The sequence below is a fragment of the Garra rufa genome, chromosome 7 (assembly GCF_049309525.1).
Source record: "Garra rufa chromosome 7, GarRuf1.0, whole genome shotgun sequence".
Taxonomy (NCBI): domain Eukaryota; kingdom Metazoa; phylum Chordata; class Actinopteri; order Cypriniformes; family Cyprinidae; genus Garra; species Garra rufa.
The window spans coordinates 21345813-21366102 of NC_133367.1; the positions used below are offsets into that span (position 1 = coordinate 21345813).

General features: G+C 38.0%; 1 protein-coding gene across 1 annotated transcript; it reads right to left on the minus strand.

Annotated features, from left to right (window-relative positions):
• Positions 1-341: 341 nt before the first annotated feature.
• On the minus strand, positions 342-16974 carry LOC141339324 (aryl hydrocarbon receptor-like). Its single transcript, XM_073844942.1, has 8 exons — positions 16887-16974; positions 14647-14773; positions 12383-12516; positions 9973-10175; positions 9526-9635; positions 8786-8927; positions 6452-7949; positions 342-3367 (listed from the first exon to the last, which is right to left on the minus strand). The coding sequence occupies exons 2-8, from the start codon at positions 14762-14764 to the stop codon at positions 3206-3208; spliced, it is 2367 nt and encodes a 788-aa protein (XP_073701043.1). The 5' UTR covers positions 14765-14773; positions 16887-16974; the 3' UTR covers positions 342-3205.
• Between the last annotated feature and the right edge of the window lie 3316 nt (positions 16975-20290).

The following is a 20290-nucleotide window of genomic DNA, read 5'->3' on the forward strand; positions in this document are numbered from 1 at the left end:
TTGTTTGCAGCGTTGTGTTCTTTTCTTCAAAGCCTCGCTGATATGTAAGATGTCATAGACGATTTAGTCAGAATTTCACACTCTTTACAAACGCGTAAATAGTGCGTTTACATTCCATATCCTTTATCAAGTAACACAACAACATTCGCCGGTTGTTTGTAAATGCCGCGAATAAAGACGTCGCTGTCAACCGCTTCAGAGTTCCTGCTGCCGGTGCGAATGCAACCAGAAATACGGCCCGACTGATAGATTGGTTCTCTGGGAACCTCCATGCTTCAAAACACACACAAAAAGTGGAACCAACAAGAAATGTTTTCAAATGACAAAACGCGTGAGGCTCCTTGTGATTGCACAAATTCTTTAATTAAAGGACCAAACTGAACATTTCAACAAGCAGTCAAATGACAAAAAGACAGACCTGCATATGTACCTATTGTATCATCTCTGCTACTTTCAGTGCGTTAGAATATTAAAATGAATCCAAACGTGATTTTTTTAAATCAAATATGATTGATTAAAAAACAAAAACATGGCAAACCATTGACATGAATGACAATTTCTAAGCAAACAGTAAAACACTTCAAATTCTGGAAAGTAAATTTACCAGTATGGCACCATGTTCTTTTTATTTAAAGTGTAAAACTTCTTCTTAAAATTTACAAACAAAACACACAACCTGAAAAAAATTATACAATATTTACCTCAAAAAACATCTCTCTAGCAGCCTACATCTTGTGCCGGAAAAAAATGTAAAACCTTGTTAGGTTGCAGTGCTCTTTAAAATAGTGCTTACAACAATATGAAATATTTTTTTGACTATTTACAAACTCTTAAAACATTTTGTAAATGATTGTCTTATTTTCTCATATACGTGTTAAAGAAATTTGAATCCATAGTCGAGCCATTGGTACAGTACATCTTATAGGAAATGTCAGCAAATACATTATATATATGTATGTATTTATAAAAGAAACGTAAAAACAAAGTGGCTGGCCTGGAAATTCATATTCTCTGTGACTTCATAATACTATCACATTTAACAATATTATTCATTAAACACCTTGCAGCACCTTGATGAAATATTCTTTTTCTTTTTTACTGCTTTACAATATACTCAACACATTCAACAATGCACGCTTCCAGAATCTCTTTTCAGGGACAAAACAAACCTGTTTTTTGAAATGCTTGGTCTCATGTCAAACGCATAATAATATGAGTTACCCATAATTAAAAAGACAGTAGATTGTACTAGCTGGCACCTGGTTAACTCTTACAAATCATTATGCGTTTGTCACAAAACTGGATTGGTTCTGGATTCACTATACACATGAACAGCTGTATCTAAAAGGTAAGTTGATCTGATCTAGAATCATCTTTCCGAAATCTAATCTCTCGAAATGGGTTCAGATCTACAAGTGACATCTACAAAGGAGTCTCAGTCTTTTTCGTGCTGCTATTGACATCGCACATAATTTTTCTTTAAACTGTCAGTAAATGGACGGTAACAACCTTGCTTTTTTTCCCTAAATAAACATCAGTCATTTACTGCATTTCAGAAAAATCTGTTTTGTACGAGCTATACGCTGCATAAACTGCATAAACATAACATGATTTACAGATGTTAATTATGAATGAGGCCCAATTAATGCCAACACACATACTTACACACAACATGCACCTGTTACAGACAGACCATCTCAAATAGTGATCAACTGCATCTGCCAACTAAAGAAACTTCCCTGTGTCTTACAAATCAACAGTAATTAAAAGCGTAGTTCACCTAAAATGAAAATTACCCCACGATTTACTCACCCTCAAGCATCCTAGGTGTATATGACTTTTTTCTTCCAGACGAATACAATCAGAGCTATTTTAAAAAATGTTGTGGCTCTTCCAAGCTTTATAATGGCAGTGAATGGGTGTTACGTTTTTGAAGTTCAATACAGTGCATCCATCTATGATAAAAGGTGCTCCACATTGTCCTGAGGGGTTAATAAAGGCCTTCAGAAGCGAATTGATGTGTTTGTGCAGGAAAAATATTAATATTTAAAACTTTATAAAGTGTCATCTCTAGCTTCCGCTAACTGTCATATGTACATTTAGGAAAGAGTGGAATTAGAAGTACAGAATAATGATTTGTAAAGAAAAATGTTGGAGAAATCCGATTAAAGCCAAGAGGAGACTGGTTTTCCTTTGCTGTAAACAAAACTCTCACTGGAGTTTACGCTACGCCCACATCCTACGTCAGTTAGCGGAAACTAGAGATTACGGTTTATTATTATTTTTCTAACACAAATGTATCAATTCACTTCAGAAGGCCTTTATTAACCTCTGGAGCCATGTGGAGTACTTTTTATGATGGATGGAGGCACTTTATTGAACTTCAAAATCTCAACAGCCATTCACTTCTATATATAAAGCTTGGAAGAGCCAGGGCATTTTTTAAAATAACTTCGATTGTATTGGACTAAAAGAATAAAGTCATTTAGACCTTTTTCCTGAGTAAACGATGAGCGCCGCCATTACAAATTCTAACGTCAGATTGAATGCTTTTCTGTTCCGGTTTCCATAGGAACCCATTCAAATAGCGTCCATCTGTTTTTAATGTAGATAACGTCCGCTGCTTCGTGTCATCTACACACTCATTAAAATGAGGCACTGACAAATGCTGGTCATTGCGACATTGCCAAGTGATGGCGCTATGGAGCCATGTGCTTTTTAAAAACATTTTAATAGGTTTAACTTTAGTTTACTAGCTCGGAATCTACCCTAATTTGACTAGAAACAATGCAGACCGGAAATGCAAAGCATTCTTTCAGTTAAGAGTCGGACTTACTTCCGTGTTCAGGAAAAACGTCTATACACCTGGGATGGCTTGAGGGTGAGTAAATCATAAAGTAATTTAAATTTTTTGGGTGAACTATCCCTTTAATTACACTGAGAGTAATAATTTAAACATAATTGATACATAATTAATTCATCATTAAAATAATTATATAAATGAGAGTGCTATCATATTAACTTGAGTGGAGAATTCAGCAACTGGTTCGATATTCCAGAGGTCAGCCTGGCTCATTTGAATTTAAATAAAAATTTATTCAAGTGGCTAAGCAAACCTAAAACAAATTTGAATATTTTATATTTTACATGACAGTCTTTTTTGTGATTGATGGCATCTTTTCGGACGGATCTGTATTGAGTGTGTTCAGAGGTAGAAACCAGTGGTCTGAGGGTCTGGAGGCGGTGGGAGTGGCTCAGGAAGTGGGTGAGGACTGTTGCCAGGTGTGGCCACTGCATTGCCGTTGGGAACCAAACAACTTCCTGTGTAGGCCACACTAGCAGAGTTGAGTATAAACCCCGTCTCCATCTGGAAGCAAGCAAACAAGAAATGATAGAAGTATTAAGCTAAACGGCTAAAAGCTATCTAAAAGCTAACAAAGGACTTACGATTTTGCAACGACATAAGGGTGAGTAATTAATGACAGAATTTTCATCTTTGGGTGAACTATCTCTTTCAAAGTCATATAGTTTAAACACAGAATAAAAATGAGCAACTGTGACCTTTCATTAGCATTAGAGCAACTTCTTAGGTATTGACCCAAATTACAGAGCTCACTTACGATGCTATCTTACAGAACTAGCACAGTGGTTGATTCTTAAAGCAGGTTAGCGACAGCTGGACAGCAGATGTTGTGTCTGTTGGGGTAATTTAAGGTATACTGACATTCACCAGGATCACAATCAGAAACAAAAACTAATTCCATGCCGTTTTTGGTCCAAATCTCCAAACCCAACCATCTCATGACGGAAACATACCTGTGGGACCTTTTTTGCAAGATGCAAAATAACCTACCACCCCATATGTTTTGTGACATAGTCGATGTGAAATGTCCACTGGGTGGCGCTAAAAGAGTGTTTGTTTCTTTATTGTAACAGATGATTGTATATATGGTACGTTTTATGTGACATTGATTTTTTGCGTATTACTGAAGTTCTGACATGAAATGTCGATTGAGCGGCGTAACTCTTAATGCGTGACATTTTAAAATAACGTACCATGTGCAATACACCTAAACCTACCCGACAGTATGAACAAAAGCGTATGTGGCGTAAAAACACAGTCGCAAGCCAGCTGTATTAGCTTGTTTTTCAATCTCTCATCTTTCAGCTTGTTCAGTGTGAGTCATGATTTTCACGGGATTCGTACCCCAGGATTCCGTATCATAAATCCAATTCCTTGCTGGCTAAGCTACCGAGCGAGCTTAAGTCTGGAAAGCGAAACATATGGAGCTGTAATCATAACTGTGTACGAAAACGATTACAAGTGCTTGGTGTTTTACCGCCTCCAGTGTTTATTTCTGTTGGAAACTGCAGTGATATGTATCTTATTGGTACGTATTTGGCATCTTGTGAAAAAGTTCCCACTGGTACATTTTCGTCATGAGATCAGGCAGTCCAAACTTTAAAGATTAGGTGGGTAAAAACATCACTTGGCATAATTAGTCAATCCATGCTATTTTACCAACTCATAATTGACTCATTGTTCACATTTGCAGATGATAAGTAAATCCTTGGCTATATCACAAAGCTCCTATAGTTTAAAACAGTTTCAAACAGTATTTGAAAGTGTAGTGTTAGTATGCATGAGGTAATGTTGATGCTGGATTGTAGGTCATGGCGGCTCACGCCTGACTGGGCATTTAAGCTCTATTCTCTTTTCAGCTGAGAGCATTGACCCTGAACACATACAACTCAGAAAACCCGAAGCCTAGAATGTAGTGCTCTTTCTCTCTTGCCTTGCCCTTCCATTGAAGATTCACTTTTGTAAACTCACCATTTCAATTTCAATACTATTTTTAACTGTACTTCCCTCATCTCTCTTGAGGGATTAGTTATTCACCAAATTTGTCTTAGCAGGCACTGCTAAGCATCTGCAGAAAACACACTCCCTACATGTGGAACAACAGCATGGTGCCCTACATGTGGAAAGGCAAGATCGTCTGGCTAAATGAGTCCAGACAGGGGCCCATGGTCTCTGAATATTGCCTGCTGCATGAGCGGTCCTTTTGTGGAGGCTACTCTATCTCTCGTTCATAGCCTCAGGCTTCCCTTTTACAATGGACTAGATGCTACAGTTGGCTGCCACCACTATAGCGGAAAATTCTGTCTGATGCTGGTGGGTTGACCTGGAAGCTTACACTTCTAAGCTGAAGATTACGATCTTAATCACAGTCACCATAATAAAGCAACACAGCAGGAAAAGCAAACATCCACCTGTATGGGGCCCCACGGTGAATCTCCAGAGACTGCCAAGACTTTGTACTGTAGGTCTGTCACTGTGCATTATGCAATCTCAGAACATTATCCGTGACCTATTAGGTCTTGGCCCCTTATACAGAGCACAATTAGATCAGAGTGAGCATTTAGGCCAATGGAAAAAAGATCGAGAATTATGGAGGGGGTAGAGTGGGGCGTATCATGCTTTGAAGTCTAGAATATCCTTTAAACTACGATACTAGACAATCCGAGTTGTTTCTACAGCACATACACATACAATCAGAAGTTGGGAAGGGTGGTCAAAAAGGTCCTTATCATGACGTGAAATTTTAAAGAGTTAGTTCACCCAAAACTGTCATTAAACTTATTAACTTTGTCATTACTTACTCACCCTCATGTCACTCCAAACCTGTAAGACCTTTGTTTATTATCAAAACAAAAATTAAGATTTTTTGTTGTTGTTTTAGTCAAAAAGTATTCTTGTAGCTTTATAAAATTAAGGTTGAACCACTGTCACATTTTATCGATGTCCTTACTACTTTTCTGGGCCTTGAATGTGTTAGTAACATTGCTGTCTATGCAGGGTCAGAAAGCACTCGGATCAGGCTTACCATTTTTGGTTGAACTAACCCATTAAAGACATCATGATACAATTTGGACAAAATTTCTAAACTAGCAATCTATAATCTTTACCAGCTTCATAATATACCTAAAAAAGAGGTTCTGCAGGGGTTTCTAATCCTAAGAGTTGGATTGGAAACTACAGGGGTACAGCAATACTGGTACCTTATCCAGGGGTGCCTAAAATCAGTCCTGGAGGGCTGGTGTCCTGCAGAGTTTATCTCCGACCCCAATAAGGCACATCTGAACAAGGTAATCAAGCTCCTACTAGGCATGCTAGAAACTTTCAGGCCGATGTGTTGAGGCACTTTGGAGCTAAACTCTGCAGGACATCACCCTTCCAGGACCAAGTTTGGGCACCCATGTTCTAGGACAACATTCCTTTCAACTAATTAGTTTTTAGGATTAGGGGCTTAATGACATTTGAGATCAGGAGTTGAGGGTGTACTTTTGGTTTTGAATAAGGTTTGGCTATTATATGTTTGTTTGATACAGGAGCTTGTCCAACTTGGTTAAATCACATTGCACAACTATATCCTTCCTTAATTCTTACCTTACTGTGGGTAGCATCATGGGTCACTTCGGAGCTATAATCTGTCAATGAGGAAATGTTCGAAGGTGGGGCTAATCCCAGGATATGCTCCAGAGATGAGTTCTGTTTGGTATAGGAGGCGTAATAAGTGGGTGCGACCTTTGGCTGCTGCTGTTTCTGATAACCCTGCTGATAGGATGAAGACGAGGCCACAGCTCCCTGAAACTGCCTTACATCCCCAGTTGTATTTATATTCATTGTAAACTCCACCCCTGAATTGGCAGTCATACTGTAATCAACATGTGTACTAACTGTTTGTGTGTGTGCTATCTGGCCATTAGGAAAACAAGGTCCATTTGTGACCAACTGATTTGTGAAGTTGTATCCATGCCACTGGGGATCATTGTAGACCCCGTTCGGAGGGGCATCACCACCCACAGTTGTTTTCTGTTGATATTGGAAAGGGTCAAGCAACTGGTTGTGCTGCCATTGCTCTGATTGTGCTTTACTAGTTCCTGTTATCTTGTCACCAATTTGAGAGTTCAAGTTGGCTTGTGTGTGTTCAGGGACCCAGTGTCCATTGGGTACTGAGTTCACCAACAAAGTATCATGCTGGTTAAATGTAGTTGGCTCAGAGTCTGCGCTAGACGCCTGAGGTATTGGTGCCTGGATCCAGTTCTCGGATGTGTGGCAAACAGACTGGCCATTGAGATGTTGCTGCATACGCTGTGAGAGATGAACTATTGGTGTTATCTGTTTTTGTGGCCAGAAAGGTACGTGAGAAGTAGACATTTGAGAAGCAGAATGGGAAGCAGAACATGGCTTAGGGGGTTCGACAGAAACTAATGCCTCTGCAGGGTTTTGAGCATCTGTTGAGTCCTTAGTTCGGTTCTCCAGTGAGTCTTGGACGTAGGAGAGGATTTCGTTGTTGGTGAGAAGATCATTCAGAGATGGGATGTAATCCGGTTCCATCTCTACCTGGATCATCCTCTCATCCAGAAGCAGCAACTCTAAGTCCTCTGCGTTGAGCCCAAGGTTTTCCAGGGCACTAAATAGCTCACTGTTGGAGCAGCTTTCCTCATTTTCCAGGGACAGAGAGTCTAATGTTGCCAGTAGTGGGTCAAAACTTGATGACTCCTGTTTTGAGACTGCAGTTACACTATTCTGCACTGGATTCCAACTTTCATTTTCCACAGAGGAAGAGAAAGTGCTAGTTTCTCCTTCCTCACTGAAAAGGCTACTGTGGAATGACATTCTAGGCTCCGTAGCAGGCTGACAAACATAAACAGACTCGTCCTGTCTCATCATGGCTCCCAGCAGAGAACTTGGGTCCACGTCATCCTTTGAACTTTTGTCCACTTTGCTCTTTTTGGTTTTGTTGTTTTTGCCTTTGCCCTGAAGGGTGTCGGGGAAGCCTGGCATGGGGTAGCTGATTTGGTACAGCAGGGCCTCTCCAGTAGCAAAGGTGAACGGAAGATGCATAGATCGCTTCCTCAAATGCTCCCCGCCCTCTTCTTCTCTGAACAAATAAATAACAGAATGTTGTCAGTGGATGTAAGAAGTACTTTCATCAAAATCTTGCCATTTAACAGTTCAAAAGCGAACACTATCATGATAATCAACTACATATATTTAGTAAATTATTAGTGCAGAAAGTTAAATGGATATTAGCCATAATATATGGGACTGGTATGACTCAGCTCGGCTCGCTTTATTTTGGCTCGGTTTGTTTTTCCACTGCAGTTTAGTACCGTTTTAATGTGGGTTAGATTATAGATGATCATTATAGTTGTGCCACCACCTCTTCTGCTAACTTTTTTTTTCAAGTTGTGTGTGATGATCATTTAATGCAAGTAATTTTAAAGCAAGTCATGGGGCAGTTGTGGCCTAATGGTCAGAGAGTCGGAAACCCGAAGGTTGTGGGTTCAAGTCTTAGTACCGGCAGGAGTTGTAGGTGGGGAGAGTGAATGACCAATGCTCTCTTCCACCTTCCTACCTCTACAACTGAGGTGCCCTTGAGCAAGGCATTGAACCACAATTGCTCCCTGGGCAAGTATGGGTTGCCATACTTTGTTGATCATTCACTCCCCCACCTACAACTCTTGCCGGTACTTGGCAAAGTCACTTGAAAGTGCAAGTGAAAGTGATGTTACATGTGTCCCATACACCCCCGTAGCAGTGGGCAGCCATTTTTGCTGCAGCACCAGGGGAGCATTTGGGGTATTGAGGGTGAAAAAGAGCGGTGGACGAGCACTTCAGAGCGCTTATTCACTCCCCCCGCCTACGATCCCTGCCGGTACCGACTGCCTCTTGATGTTAGAAAATGGAAATGGATACAAAAGTGCCAATACTTACACAAGCGGCCTCTGGGTGGCAATGATGTAGTCAGGCTTGCCATTTTTGTAGACGAGTCTAGCATTAGATTGTACCCATTTCCAGCGGTTGTCCTTTGTAAGCAGTCTAAACACAGTCAGGCCACTTTCTCCAGTCTTGATCACTACAATAGACAATGGAACAGTTTGTAAACCAAGTTATTAGTTAAAATATACAAACCCCATTTTCGGCTTTGCACCTTTTTCTTCCATAAACTGATTTTACTGGATTTAAGGCTCTAGCTCACAAGGCTCTACTCCTAACGTCAAGGATTTATCCAATCTCCTCCATAATCTATGGGATTATGGGAAAACATTCCTGCTCCTGTCTCTTGCTCTCTCTGTCTGTCTCTTTTCCCCTAGTTCTTGCCGTAGACCACCGTAGAAAAGTCAGAATTCACCAAATCCACACCCATACAATTCACTTCCTGTCATAACAACTATGGATTACCTCTTGTGAACCACACTGAATGAGAATACTGTCACTTGTTCGAGCATTTGAGGACAGTGCTAATGTCTTTTAGTGTCACTAGTTAATTTTAGAAACCAACCCTTGGGCAAAAATGTCAGCATGCATAAACAGAAAGACAGCTCATCATAGCTGTTTCTTAATCTTCATATACTTCAGTCAATCACATTACTAGTTATGTAGCATCTTCAACATATGTTCTTAAACAACAAAAACCCCAAAATGACAAATCTGAAGAAATTGTAAAATCTTACTCCTGACATGGTTCTCGGCACAGTACAGCATATCAGCTGCATGGATGAACTGGTACCCAGTACCTCGAACTCGCAGCTCTGCCTCGGTGTAGCCAAGAACAATTTTCCCCCTAAAACACAGGCGAAACCAAAATGAGTGATTTTTATATCATTTTATATTGTACTTAAGAAGATATACAGTGCCTTGCAAAAGTACCCATTCAATTGAATTTGCCACAGGTTAACTTCACTCAAAGTGTAGTAACATCTACAAGCAATATGAATGCTCCTGAGCTAAATTTCAACTGTACTAGATAAGGGTATGAATACTTGTGCAATGGAAGCATATGGGGTGTAGATTGATGTGGAGGAAAAAGGTTATTTAAAGCAGTTTAACATTAGGCAGCAACAAAGGGTATGAATACTTTCGCAAAGCTCCGTATATAGTGTATATACATTGTATATTACTTAGCATCACAGGCCATTGGGGTGAAGTCCAACTTATGTTTGGTTCTGAAAATCATGTTCTTGGTTCGGATCTCCATTATGGAAGGAGGCTGTAGCGGTGTCGCAATGGCAAACAAGGCGAGCTGGGGCGGCATTTTGCCTCCGTCATCCAATCGCCTGTTCTGCCCATGCAGGAATTTTAAACGTCCTTGAAGATTCAGGGCCTTAATGGTGCATAAATGAAATGGACATTGGAATATCTATTATAAGAAAACAACAACAACAACAAAAAAGGCATAATGTGAAAAACAAATGTGGAATTTAATCTAAAAAGAGCAAATAAACAGGAATAATAAAAAAAAAAAAATCATGTCAATCATGGATTTGCATGAAAGACGTACATAACCGATACACGTAATATATGCACATACACAGCTGGAGCTGATGATTTTGTTGGCGTGCCCTTGGCAAATCACATAATTTGTCTCTGACTCATTGTGGGCAATAGACCTCAATCCAGGTCATCTATGAATGGAGGCTATGACCTGTCCAGAATGTGTCATATTTGAATGTTTGTTTGTTTGTGATTGGTTAGTCAACGTCATAGACATTTTATTCTGATTGGTGGAGATAATAACATCCAAGAGTGGGAGTTTTACATAAAATGGAAAGCTGGAAAGCTCCCTTGACAACCTACAGTTGAAGTCAAAAGTTTACATACACCTTGCAGAATCTGCAAAATGTTAATTATTTAACCAAAACAAGAGGGATCATACAAAATGCATGTTATTTTTTATTTAGTACTGACCTGAATAGATATATACATAAAAGATGTTTCCATATAGTCCACAAGAGAAAATAATAGTCCCTTGTTTGTCCTGAACAGTTAAACTGCCTGTGGTTCCTTTAGGTCTCACAATCAGGTTTTTCAGCATTTTTGTGTATTTGAACCCTTTCCAAGAATGACTGTATGATTTTGAGATCCATCTTTTCACACTGAGGACAACTGAGGGACTTATATGCAACTATTCAAGAAGGTTCAAACACTCAGTGACGCTTCAGATAGAAACACAATACATTAAGAGCCGATGGGTGAAAACTTTTAAATTTGAAGATCAGGGTAAATGTAACTTATCTTGTCTTCTGGGAAACATGTTAGTATCTTCTGTAGCTTCTGAAGGGCAGTACTAAATGAAAAAAATATGACATCTTCATTCAGTTCAAAAGTTTTTACCCCCCCCCCCCCCCCCGGCTCTTAATGCATTGTTTTTCCTTCTGAAGCATCAGTGAGCGTTCTGTAAAATCAAAATCATACAGTCATTGTTGGAAAGGATTCAACTGTATTTTAGTCATTTTATTTCTGAATGAGCTGTTTCTTTAATTCTTGTAAATAATGTGGTGTTGTATGTAATGCCTGACTTAAAATAGTTCTGCTTATGAAAGGCTAAACAACAAATGCCTCAGTTCGTTGATGACTTCACGAAGTATTGATACAAAGACATGCATTCACATACACAAAGACATTTGTCAAACTATATTTCATTTGGCACTTTCAGCATGACTTTCCAGGTTGGAGGCGTGTCAAATAATCAAGCTAATTGGCCATAATTATGTTAAACCTTATTGTGAACCTCCCAAGAGAATCTAACGGTTACATTCAAAAAACGTCAAGAGGACAACAAACAAAAAACGTAATGGAAAAGAGTTTGAAGTCACTCATATTTATAGCTCATGCTAATCAAAGTCTCCGAGCACATGGGGAGACCCCTGTTAGCGGTCCGCTCCTGACAAGCTAAGCGCAGTCATGCGATTCTTGAGGGAGATGGATTTTTGTAAAGATGGAGAGAACGGAAAAGAAAGTAAAAGAGAGAGACTGAAGCAAATAAAGGGAAAGAGTACAGAGAATCCTGCAGTAGTGAGCTTTGCACGCATACGTATCTCTTCACTACCGCATTGCCAAGATTAGCAAAGAAAGAGACAGCTGGCTGGCTAAAGAGAATGAATGGGAAAAACCCTTTCGGAATAAAGACAGCTGAAAGCGTTGGTGGTCACTCTCGCACACTATACTATAGCTAAAGCCTGGCTTTCTTCAAATTAGGTTTAATTTGTGCTAACAAGAACCGGTTCTCGCTATTTTGGACAAATTACAACCTGTTCCCAATGACCCCGTTGTTCCCTTAAAATGGATTACGGAGGTGTTCCAACAATTCAGATCTCTGTGGCTGCCAGAGGCGCAATCCAAAACAAAGTTAGCTGTGCTAACCTACATACTAACTTACTCTGTAATCTGGAACATCAGAGCTTAGAGTCTTTGAATAGCAAGATATTTTCCATCATAGGCCACTAATATTCCAATCTGAATAAGACGACGAATGACGTTCATGTGTGGGTTTTGAGTGCAAAACGAATGCTTTAGCTATTTGACACTGACCAGGAATCCGGAAGAATTGTCTAGGAGGCATCGGAAACGACAAACAAAATTTCTCTCCAGGAAAGAAGAGTTTTCAGGAGGCAGCTGGTCAGGGCTGCAAGTCACCAGTGACAAGTTTGGGACAGGATCTCCATCTAAAAGAAACAAAAAAAGAACTTCGGTAGCATGTCTACATTTTTTCAACCATGGGCATCATTGGATTATCCATTGACCTCCGTTTCCGTTTTCAACCTTTCTGTTTGCTGTTATCCCTAATTAAAATGGACGTTTTAGCGACCATAACATTTATTTTGCAACTGCAGGAGCTTCCACTAAAGGTCAAACCACTCTCCTCCTCTCATTTTCCCCCAAAAGAACTCTCTCTTCTCTTATGGTCTTTCTTTCCAAACTTGAGAGCTGTAAACTATTCATTTAAATATTCGCCTAAGCACGCAATTCACCGGTATATTAAAACATCAGCACTGCTACATGGTCGTGTAATATACAGTCCAGCCTGAAATTAATTATACTCCTGGCAAATTCTGACTTAAAGTTAGTTTTATTCAACCAGGAAGTCTTTTTTGACCGGAAATGACACAGGCTTCTCCCAAAAGATAATAAGACGATGTACAAGAGGCATCATTGTATTTCTCAGCTTTTATTTACATTTGAACAGAAAGTGGCATGTCCAAAATTATTCATACCCTTTGCAAACTGTCACAGTCTATGGGAAAATCCAAAGTTCTATACCATTCCAAATAGTCCAAGCTGTTCTAGAGCATCCTAATTACCCTGATTCATTGGGAACAGCTGTTTTAATCAACTCAACAGGTGAAAAACAGAAGCTCTCTGCTGTTTCCTGCTGAAAAAAACAGCATATGCTGGTTAGGTTTGTTTTGGTGCTGGGATGCTGATTTTAGCTGGTTTATGCTAGTGTTTTAGCTGGTTTATGCTGGTCTTTTGCTGGTTAATGCTGGTCCTTTGCTGGTTTATGCTGGCCCTTTGCTGGTTAATGCTGGTCCTTGACCAGCAACATGACCAGCATAAACCAGCAAAGGACCAGCATTAACCAGCAAAAGACCAGTATGAACCAGCTAAAACACCAGCACAAACCAGCTAAAACCAGCATCCCAGCATCAAAACAAACCTACCCAGCATATGCTGTTTTTTTCAGCAGGGTTGGTTTGTGGACAGTCATGGCTAAGACAAAGGAGCTCACTGAGGATCTGCGGTTGCGTATTGTGGCTGTTCACAAGTCAGGAAATGGTTATAAGACCATATCTACATGTTTTGAAGTTCCAGTGGCTACAGTGCAAAGTATTATAAAAAATTACAGGACCCGCTTGACCTTGCAAATGCTCATCTGGACAAAGAAGAAGACTTCTGGTCTTCTGTTTTATGGTCAGATGAAACAAAAATGGAATTGTTCGTCCACAATGATGTAGCCTTCATTTGGTGTAAAAAAGGAGAAGCCTTCAACCCTAAGAACACCATCCCCACTGTCAAACATGGTGGTGGAAACCTAATGATTTGGGCGTGTTTTTCAGCCTGTGGATCAGGGAACCTAATCACAGTAAATGGCACCATGAAAAAGAAGCAATACATCAAAATTCTCAACAACAACATCAGGCAGTCTGCAGACAAACTTGGCCTTGGGCACCAGTGGACATTTCAGCACGACAATGACCAAAAGTGGTGAAGAAATGGTTAGCAGACAAAAACATTAACATTTTTCAGTGACCCAGCCAGAGTCCTGACTTAAATCCAAATGAGAATCTGTGGAGGGAGCTAAAGATCAGGGTAATGGCAAGGAGACCCTCCAACCTGAAAGAGTTGGAGCTCTTCTCTAAAGATGAATGAGCAAAAATACCACTGGAGACATGCAAAAACTGGTCAGCAATTATAGGAAGCGTTTAATTGCTGTAATATTTATTGTAGCCAATAAAGGCTTTTCTATCGATTATTGAGAAGGGTATGAATTATTTTGGACATGCCACTTTTTGTTCAAATGTAAATGAAAGATGAGTAATAGTTTTTTTCCCCACAATGATGCCTCTTGTACATTGTCTTATTTCTTCGAGGAGACGTCTCTGTCATTTCCAAAAAAAATAAATAAATAAAAATAAATAAAACTTGCTGGTTGAATAAAAGTAACTTTAGGTCAGAATTTGCCAGGGGTATGAATAATTTCGGGCTTGACTGTATATAAACACTTTTCTTCAGAATTTCAGGCAAAAGTAACTATATATATTGCTACTATGATATAAAGCAATATATTTCCTGACCTTGTGGGGATTCTTCTGTCTGCGTGCTGGTTGCAGGCGGGTTCAAGGCCCAGTGTAAGTTGCGTCTGAAGGCCTGCTGGTCTTCAGTATGAATGAGTTCAAACACATTTTGATGCATTACATCCGTCTGGGTGGCCGAGGGACAAATAAAGAGGAACAGTATGAGAGAATTGAAGGGGTCCTATCCGAACAGATTGCAAATCATCTTAAATGTCCTAAAAATCCGTGTTTTTATTGTTGTGATTATTATTTTTAATTTTTTTTTTATGATTTTGATGATATTATGATTTTAATTCTTTTTGTGTACAGCACTTTGAATAACCATTGTGTATGAAATAAATAAACTTGCCTTGCCTTGCCTATTATGCTTGTTCACTTTTTGAATTTTAGCCAGTGTGTGGTGTGTATGTTTGGGCATAAAATACATCTAAAAAAGTTTCAAATCTCAAAGTCCACTTTAAAGGGAGATATTTATTTAAAAACAAAAAAACCTTTTCAAGAACTACAACGAACGGCTCCTTTGAACTACAGTGTTTGTTTTCCAAATGCTTTGATGTCACAATGTGGTCCATAGGAATATCATTCAAATAAATCCCGCCTACGGAAATTTGAAGCGTTGGCGGGTAGGGAGGGACGAGGTGGGGGATTCGCCCAACTTTAGCGATGTAGCATGGACAGCTGCTTCTGGGATGCTTCAGCGAGCTGCAGTTTGGCTCGTATAAATGTGAGCATTGACTAAAGTGTCCGCGAACTGCTAGCCTGCTAGCTGCGGAGCCGTGGCTGATGTAAACACAAGTATTGACTAGAGTGACGATCATCTGTGTCCGCATATTTTTTATTAAAAATAATTCTGGCATTCTCAAGCTTTAGAAAGGCATAGACTGGTGATTTTCTCCATCATTTCAAAACAAGTCGATCCATAATAAAAAGTGCCTCACATGGCTCCGGAGGGGTCAGTAAAAGCCTCACTTTAATCTAGCTTGTGCAGTTGTACACGAAACTTGCTGCTTTTGGAAGGGGGCTAGCAGGACTGAAACGCCGTCTAAGCTGTTCGCCAATTGAAACGCAGTGGGACTGCTAACCAATCACAACACAACGCGGACCTTCATCAAACCCGGAACTAACCGAGCCATTTGTGCCAGCCTGGGGAGAAAGCTATAGTAATAATGTACATTATGTACATATGTAACTACCAAGCATGAGAACATGTTTTAGTGCACCCCCAAAACAAAATAAAGACTTTGTAAAAGAGCATAATAGGACCCCCTTAATAAAATAGTTCATAGTTCACTAATTACTCACCCTCATGTCGTTCCAAAAGAGTAAGAACTTTGTTCATCTTCACACCACAAATGAAGGTATTTCTGAAGAATTACGAATTTGCTTTGCTGTCTGTGCATGGTCAGAAAGCTCTCAGATTTCATCAAAAATATCTTAATTTTGTCCTCCGAAGATGAACAAACGTCTTACGGGTTTGTAACGTCATGAGGGTGAGTAATTACTGCCAGAATTGTCATTTGTAGGCCAACTATTTCTTTAAGTTGAAAGGATGTAAAGAAATATAGTGAATCTCAGTTGGATAATTCATAAGTAAATTATGAGGAATTGGATTACGCCGTGCCAGACTGAATCTCAGAGTAAAGCCTATTTGATTAAGCGCATTCCATTTCAACCGCATTGCTCGAGAGAGACACTGCAGTTTTAATCAGTATTAGGCAGATGTGTGTGTCCGTGTTAAGAATAGAGGTGAGAAGTATGGAATGATTATCCAACCGCTGAGCCTGACGTAATTGTGATTCTGGGAAAGTGTACGTACAGGGCATACTTATCAATCAGATTAAAACTGTATCTCGCCTGCTGAAGACCAGTTACGTCATGCCTGGTTTGGACGGAATTTAACTGCATAAGTAGCCCTGCTACAAAATAAAGGTCCATTTGCACCAAAAGCAACACATCTGTACACTTTTCTAAAAAAGATAGACAGATTGAAACTAAACATTCAGACTTTATATAATAATATAATTTCTAAAATATAATATATAATATAAATATGTTTAGTTAGTATGTCCTGAGGAATTAAACAGCAACATCCAATCCCCAAATTCTTATACTTTAAGAATTACTAGATACTGACTGACTCTAATTCAGCTGTATATTGGATTAGTATTAAATTAGTATTAAAATAGTGGCTGTATGATACATTTGTGTTTAAGTAAGAGACTGTTGAAAAGGATAATTACCTGGTGAAATCCTAAGTAATCCTGGATGGTGTGAGAACAGTAGAAAATGACCCCTTCAGCAGTGACCACCAACACAAAGCCATTGAGAGCCTGTGACCATAAACAAATGAACAAACAAACACAGGAAATAAAAGTATTGGTTAAATGGTCATAAAAAAAGTCTACTTCTGCCACAGAATAAAAAAACGAAATAGATAATTGCAGCTTTTTATCTTATTTCAGATTTAAAATATAAAACTCAGAATTCTACGGGGAAAAAAGCCAGAATAACCCCAGAATTCAGACATTTTCTTCAGATTATATGTTTATCTCGCAATTCTGACTTTTTCCTCAGAATTAAAAAATTACATTTCATGAATGAGCCTTTATCATGCAATTCTATGGAAGACAGTTCCTGCCACAAAAATAAAAAAGTAAATATTACAACATTAGAAAAGTCAGAATTGTCAGATATAAACCAAGAATTATGACTTTTTTCTTGAAATTCCAAGTTTACTCTCACAGTTCTAACTTTTTTTTACCTCAGAATTGTGACTTTTTATCTTTCAATTCTGAGTTTATATCTTGCAATTCTCTGTTAATTGTGAGATATAAACCAAGAATTTCAACTTTTTTCTTAAAATTCCAAGTTTACATCTTGCAATTCTGACTTTTTTTTCTTCAGAATTGAACTTTTTTTCTCTGAATTCTGAGCCTTTATCATGCAATTCTATGGAAGACAGTTCCTGCCATAAAATAAAAAAGTTAATTGCACCATTTTATCTTGTAATTCTGAGTTTATATCTCGCAATTCTCCCCAAAAGTTTGAATTGTAAGATATAAACACAGAATTATATGATAAAAACTCACATACTTACATCTCGCAGTTCTGATTTTTTTTCCCTCAGACCTTTTTTCTTTCAATTCCAAGTTTATATCTCACAATTCTACAATCAACCCAGAATTCCAACTTTTCACATCTCACAATTCTGACTTTCCCTCAGAATTGTACATTTTTGTCTTGCAATTCCAAATTTATATCTCGCAATTCTCAGAGAAAAGTCAGAATTGTGAGATATAAACACGGAATTCAGATTTTTTTTTATTTCAAGTTTACACTTTGCAGTTCTGACTATTTTCCCTTCAAATCGCGACTTCATATCTCGCAATTCCGAGTTTATATCTCGCAATTCTCCAAAAAAAAGTCAGAATTGTGAGATATAAACATAGAACTGTTAGATTTAAACTGAGAATTCTTTTTTCTTGCAATACCAAGTTTATATTCGCAATTCTCAAACAAAAAATTAACTTTGAGATATAAACCTCCTCAGAATTGTGACTTTTTATCTTTCAAATCCAAGTTTTTATCTCACAATTCTCCAAAAGATTTCAGAATTATCAGATATAAACACAGAATTGTGAGACATAAACCTAGAATTCTTTTTTCTTGCAATACCAAGTTTATATTCGCAATTCTCAAACAAAAAATTAACTTTGAGATATAAACCTCCTCAGACTTTTTATCTTGCAATTCCACATTTACATCCGCAATTTTTGATTTTTTTGAGAAATATCCAATAGTCATTTGTTTAAGTTCCAGTCATAAACTAAAACAAAATTGAACTGAAAGGAGAGACATTTTCCCAGAAAAGTGTTTAAAAGTACTGTTATCTGAGTACACTAGCATATACAACAGCTAAAGGCTAACAGCTAACAGATGTGCACAAAAAACAAAACAAAAAAAAACACAAAACTGGTACAGGCAGAGGTTTAACAATTAGCAATTGTTCATTAAACAACAATTTTATAAATAAGTAGTCAAGTTTACAAGGCTGCAAGAAGTTGAGTTACAATAACCAATACTAGATAAAAGACAAAATGGACCATGCTAATCCAGCCAAACCTTGACTGCATAGTTAAATATGCTTAGTAAATAAATACTTAAATAAATAATTGATAGATATAAAAGAAAAAGGCATTACTATAGATTGTGATGTAAGATTCTAAACACTAGTACTCAATAAAAATCGTTTTGCTCAATAAAAACAGTTATTAAGAAAGTAAATAGTGTCAATTTCATGTTGCCATTGAACACCGTGTGAGCATACGCTCTTGTTCTGTGAGCATTTTTGTTGAGGAGATTTTGTAGCTCATCACCATCTGGTGGGCTCTAATGTGGATCTGTGATTATGGTAATCTGACATATCCACAGACAATACAAAAACAACTATGTATGGCTATACTGTGGAGATAATATACAAATCCACCATCAATAAAACCCTCGAGCACTGAGTGTGACCTGGTAAGCTTTAGACCAAGTGTGGACAGTCTAGTGTCTGAGATTCAAATAAGTATGTTAGTGTAATGTTTCACTTTTTATAAGCACCCGATTCTTTTAAGTACAGATCTGGCCATTTAAAATGCGCGCGGGAAGTAAAGTGGTCTCGCGTGACGCCGGTGTATTCCAAGGGAACACGGAAAATACAATGACATAGGAAAGACATGATCAGTAGGGGGCAGTCATGTAAAGCACTGAACTGAAGCGGCAGCAAACATCGCTCTAAGCCCGAATGACTCGTTTGTACGGTGACCTGGAGAGGACATCTTCTTCGGACATTATTCGTTTATATTCGTTAATTTTCCTATCATTTCGATCTCTTTTAACATTCAGAATCGAAATGATAAATGCTGACATGCCATTAAAGCTTTGATTAAGCTACATGGCTGAGATTTTTACTGGAATGCAGTTAATAGGTTGAATATAACATATACATATACATATAAATATATATATATATATATATATATATATATATATATATATATATATATATATATATATATATATATATATATATATATATATATAATATTCGTCTAATTAATAGATAACCTATAGTGTTTCATTGACGAGTGAATCATTAGTTCCATTTGTAAATCGTTTATGGTCACACACGGGCATAAATACAATCAAAAAGTCAAAACTTTATTGGCATAATTGTCGTTTACAATGTTTGCAAAATGGCAAATAGCATATATACATAAAGTTATTTAGATTAAGCGATTCACAATAAATAAAAACATTCAGAATGTTTTGTAAAGAGATCAAAATAAAGGTGAAAATAACGAATATAAACGAATAATACAAATATTATGGAAAAAAAGAAGGTCAGTTAATGGACAAGACTCTGGGATGCATAAAATGTTTCTTGTGAGGCTATTAAATTTTAAGTACTTTATGTAATGTTTATTCATGATAAACTTGTGAATGCTGTCTACATTGCGCACAGACATCATTAGCATATACAGCATCGCCTATATAATTATTTAATATTGTATTAATTTCTACAGAGATGATAATCATATCTATAGGAAGCTTTAAATTATTACTTAACGAAATAAAACAAATTGAAAACAAAAACTCG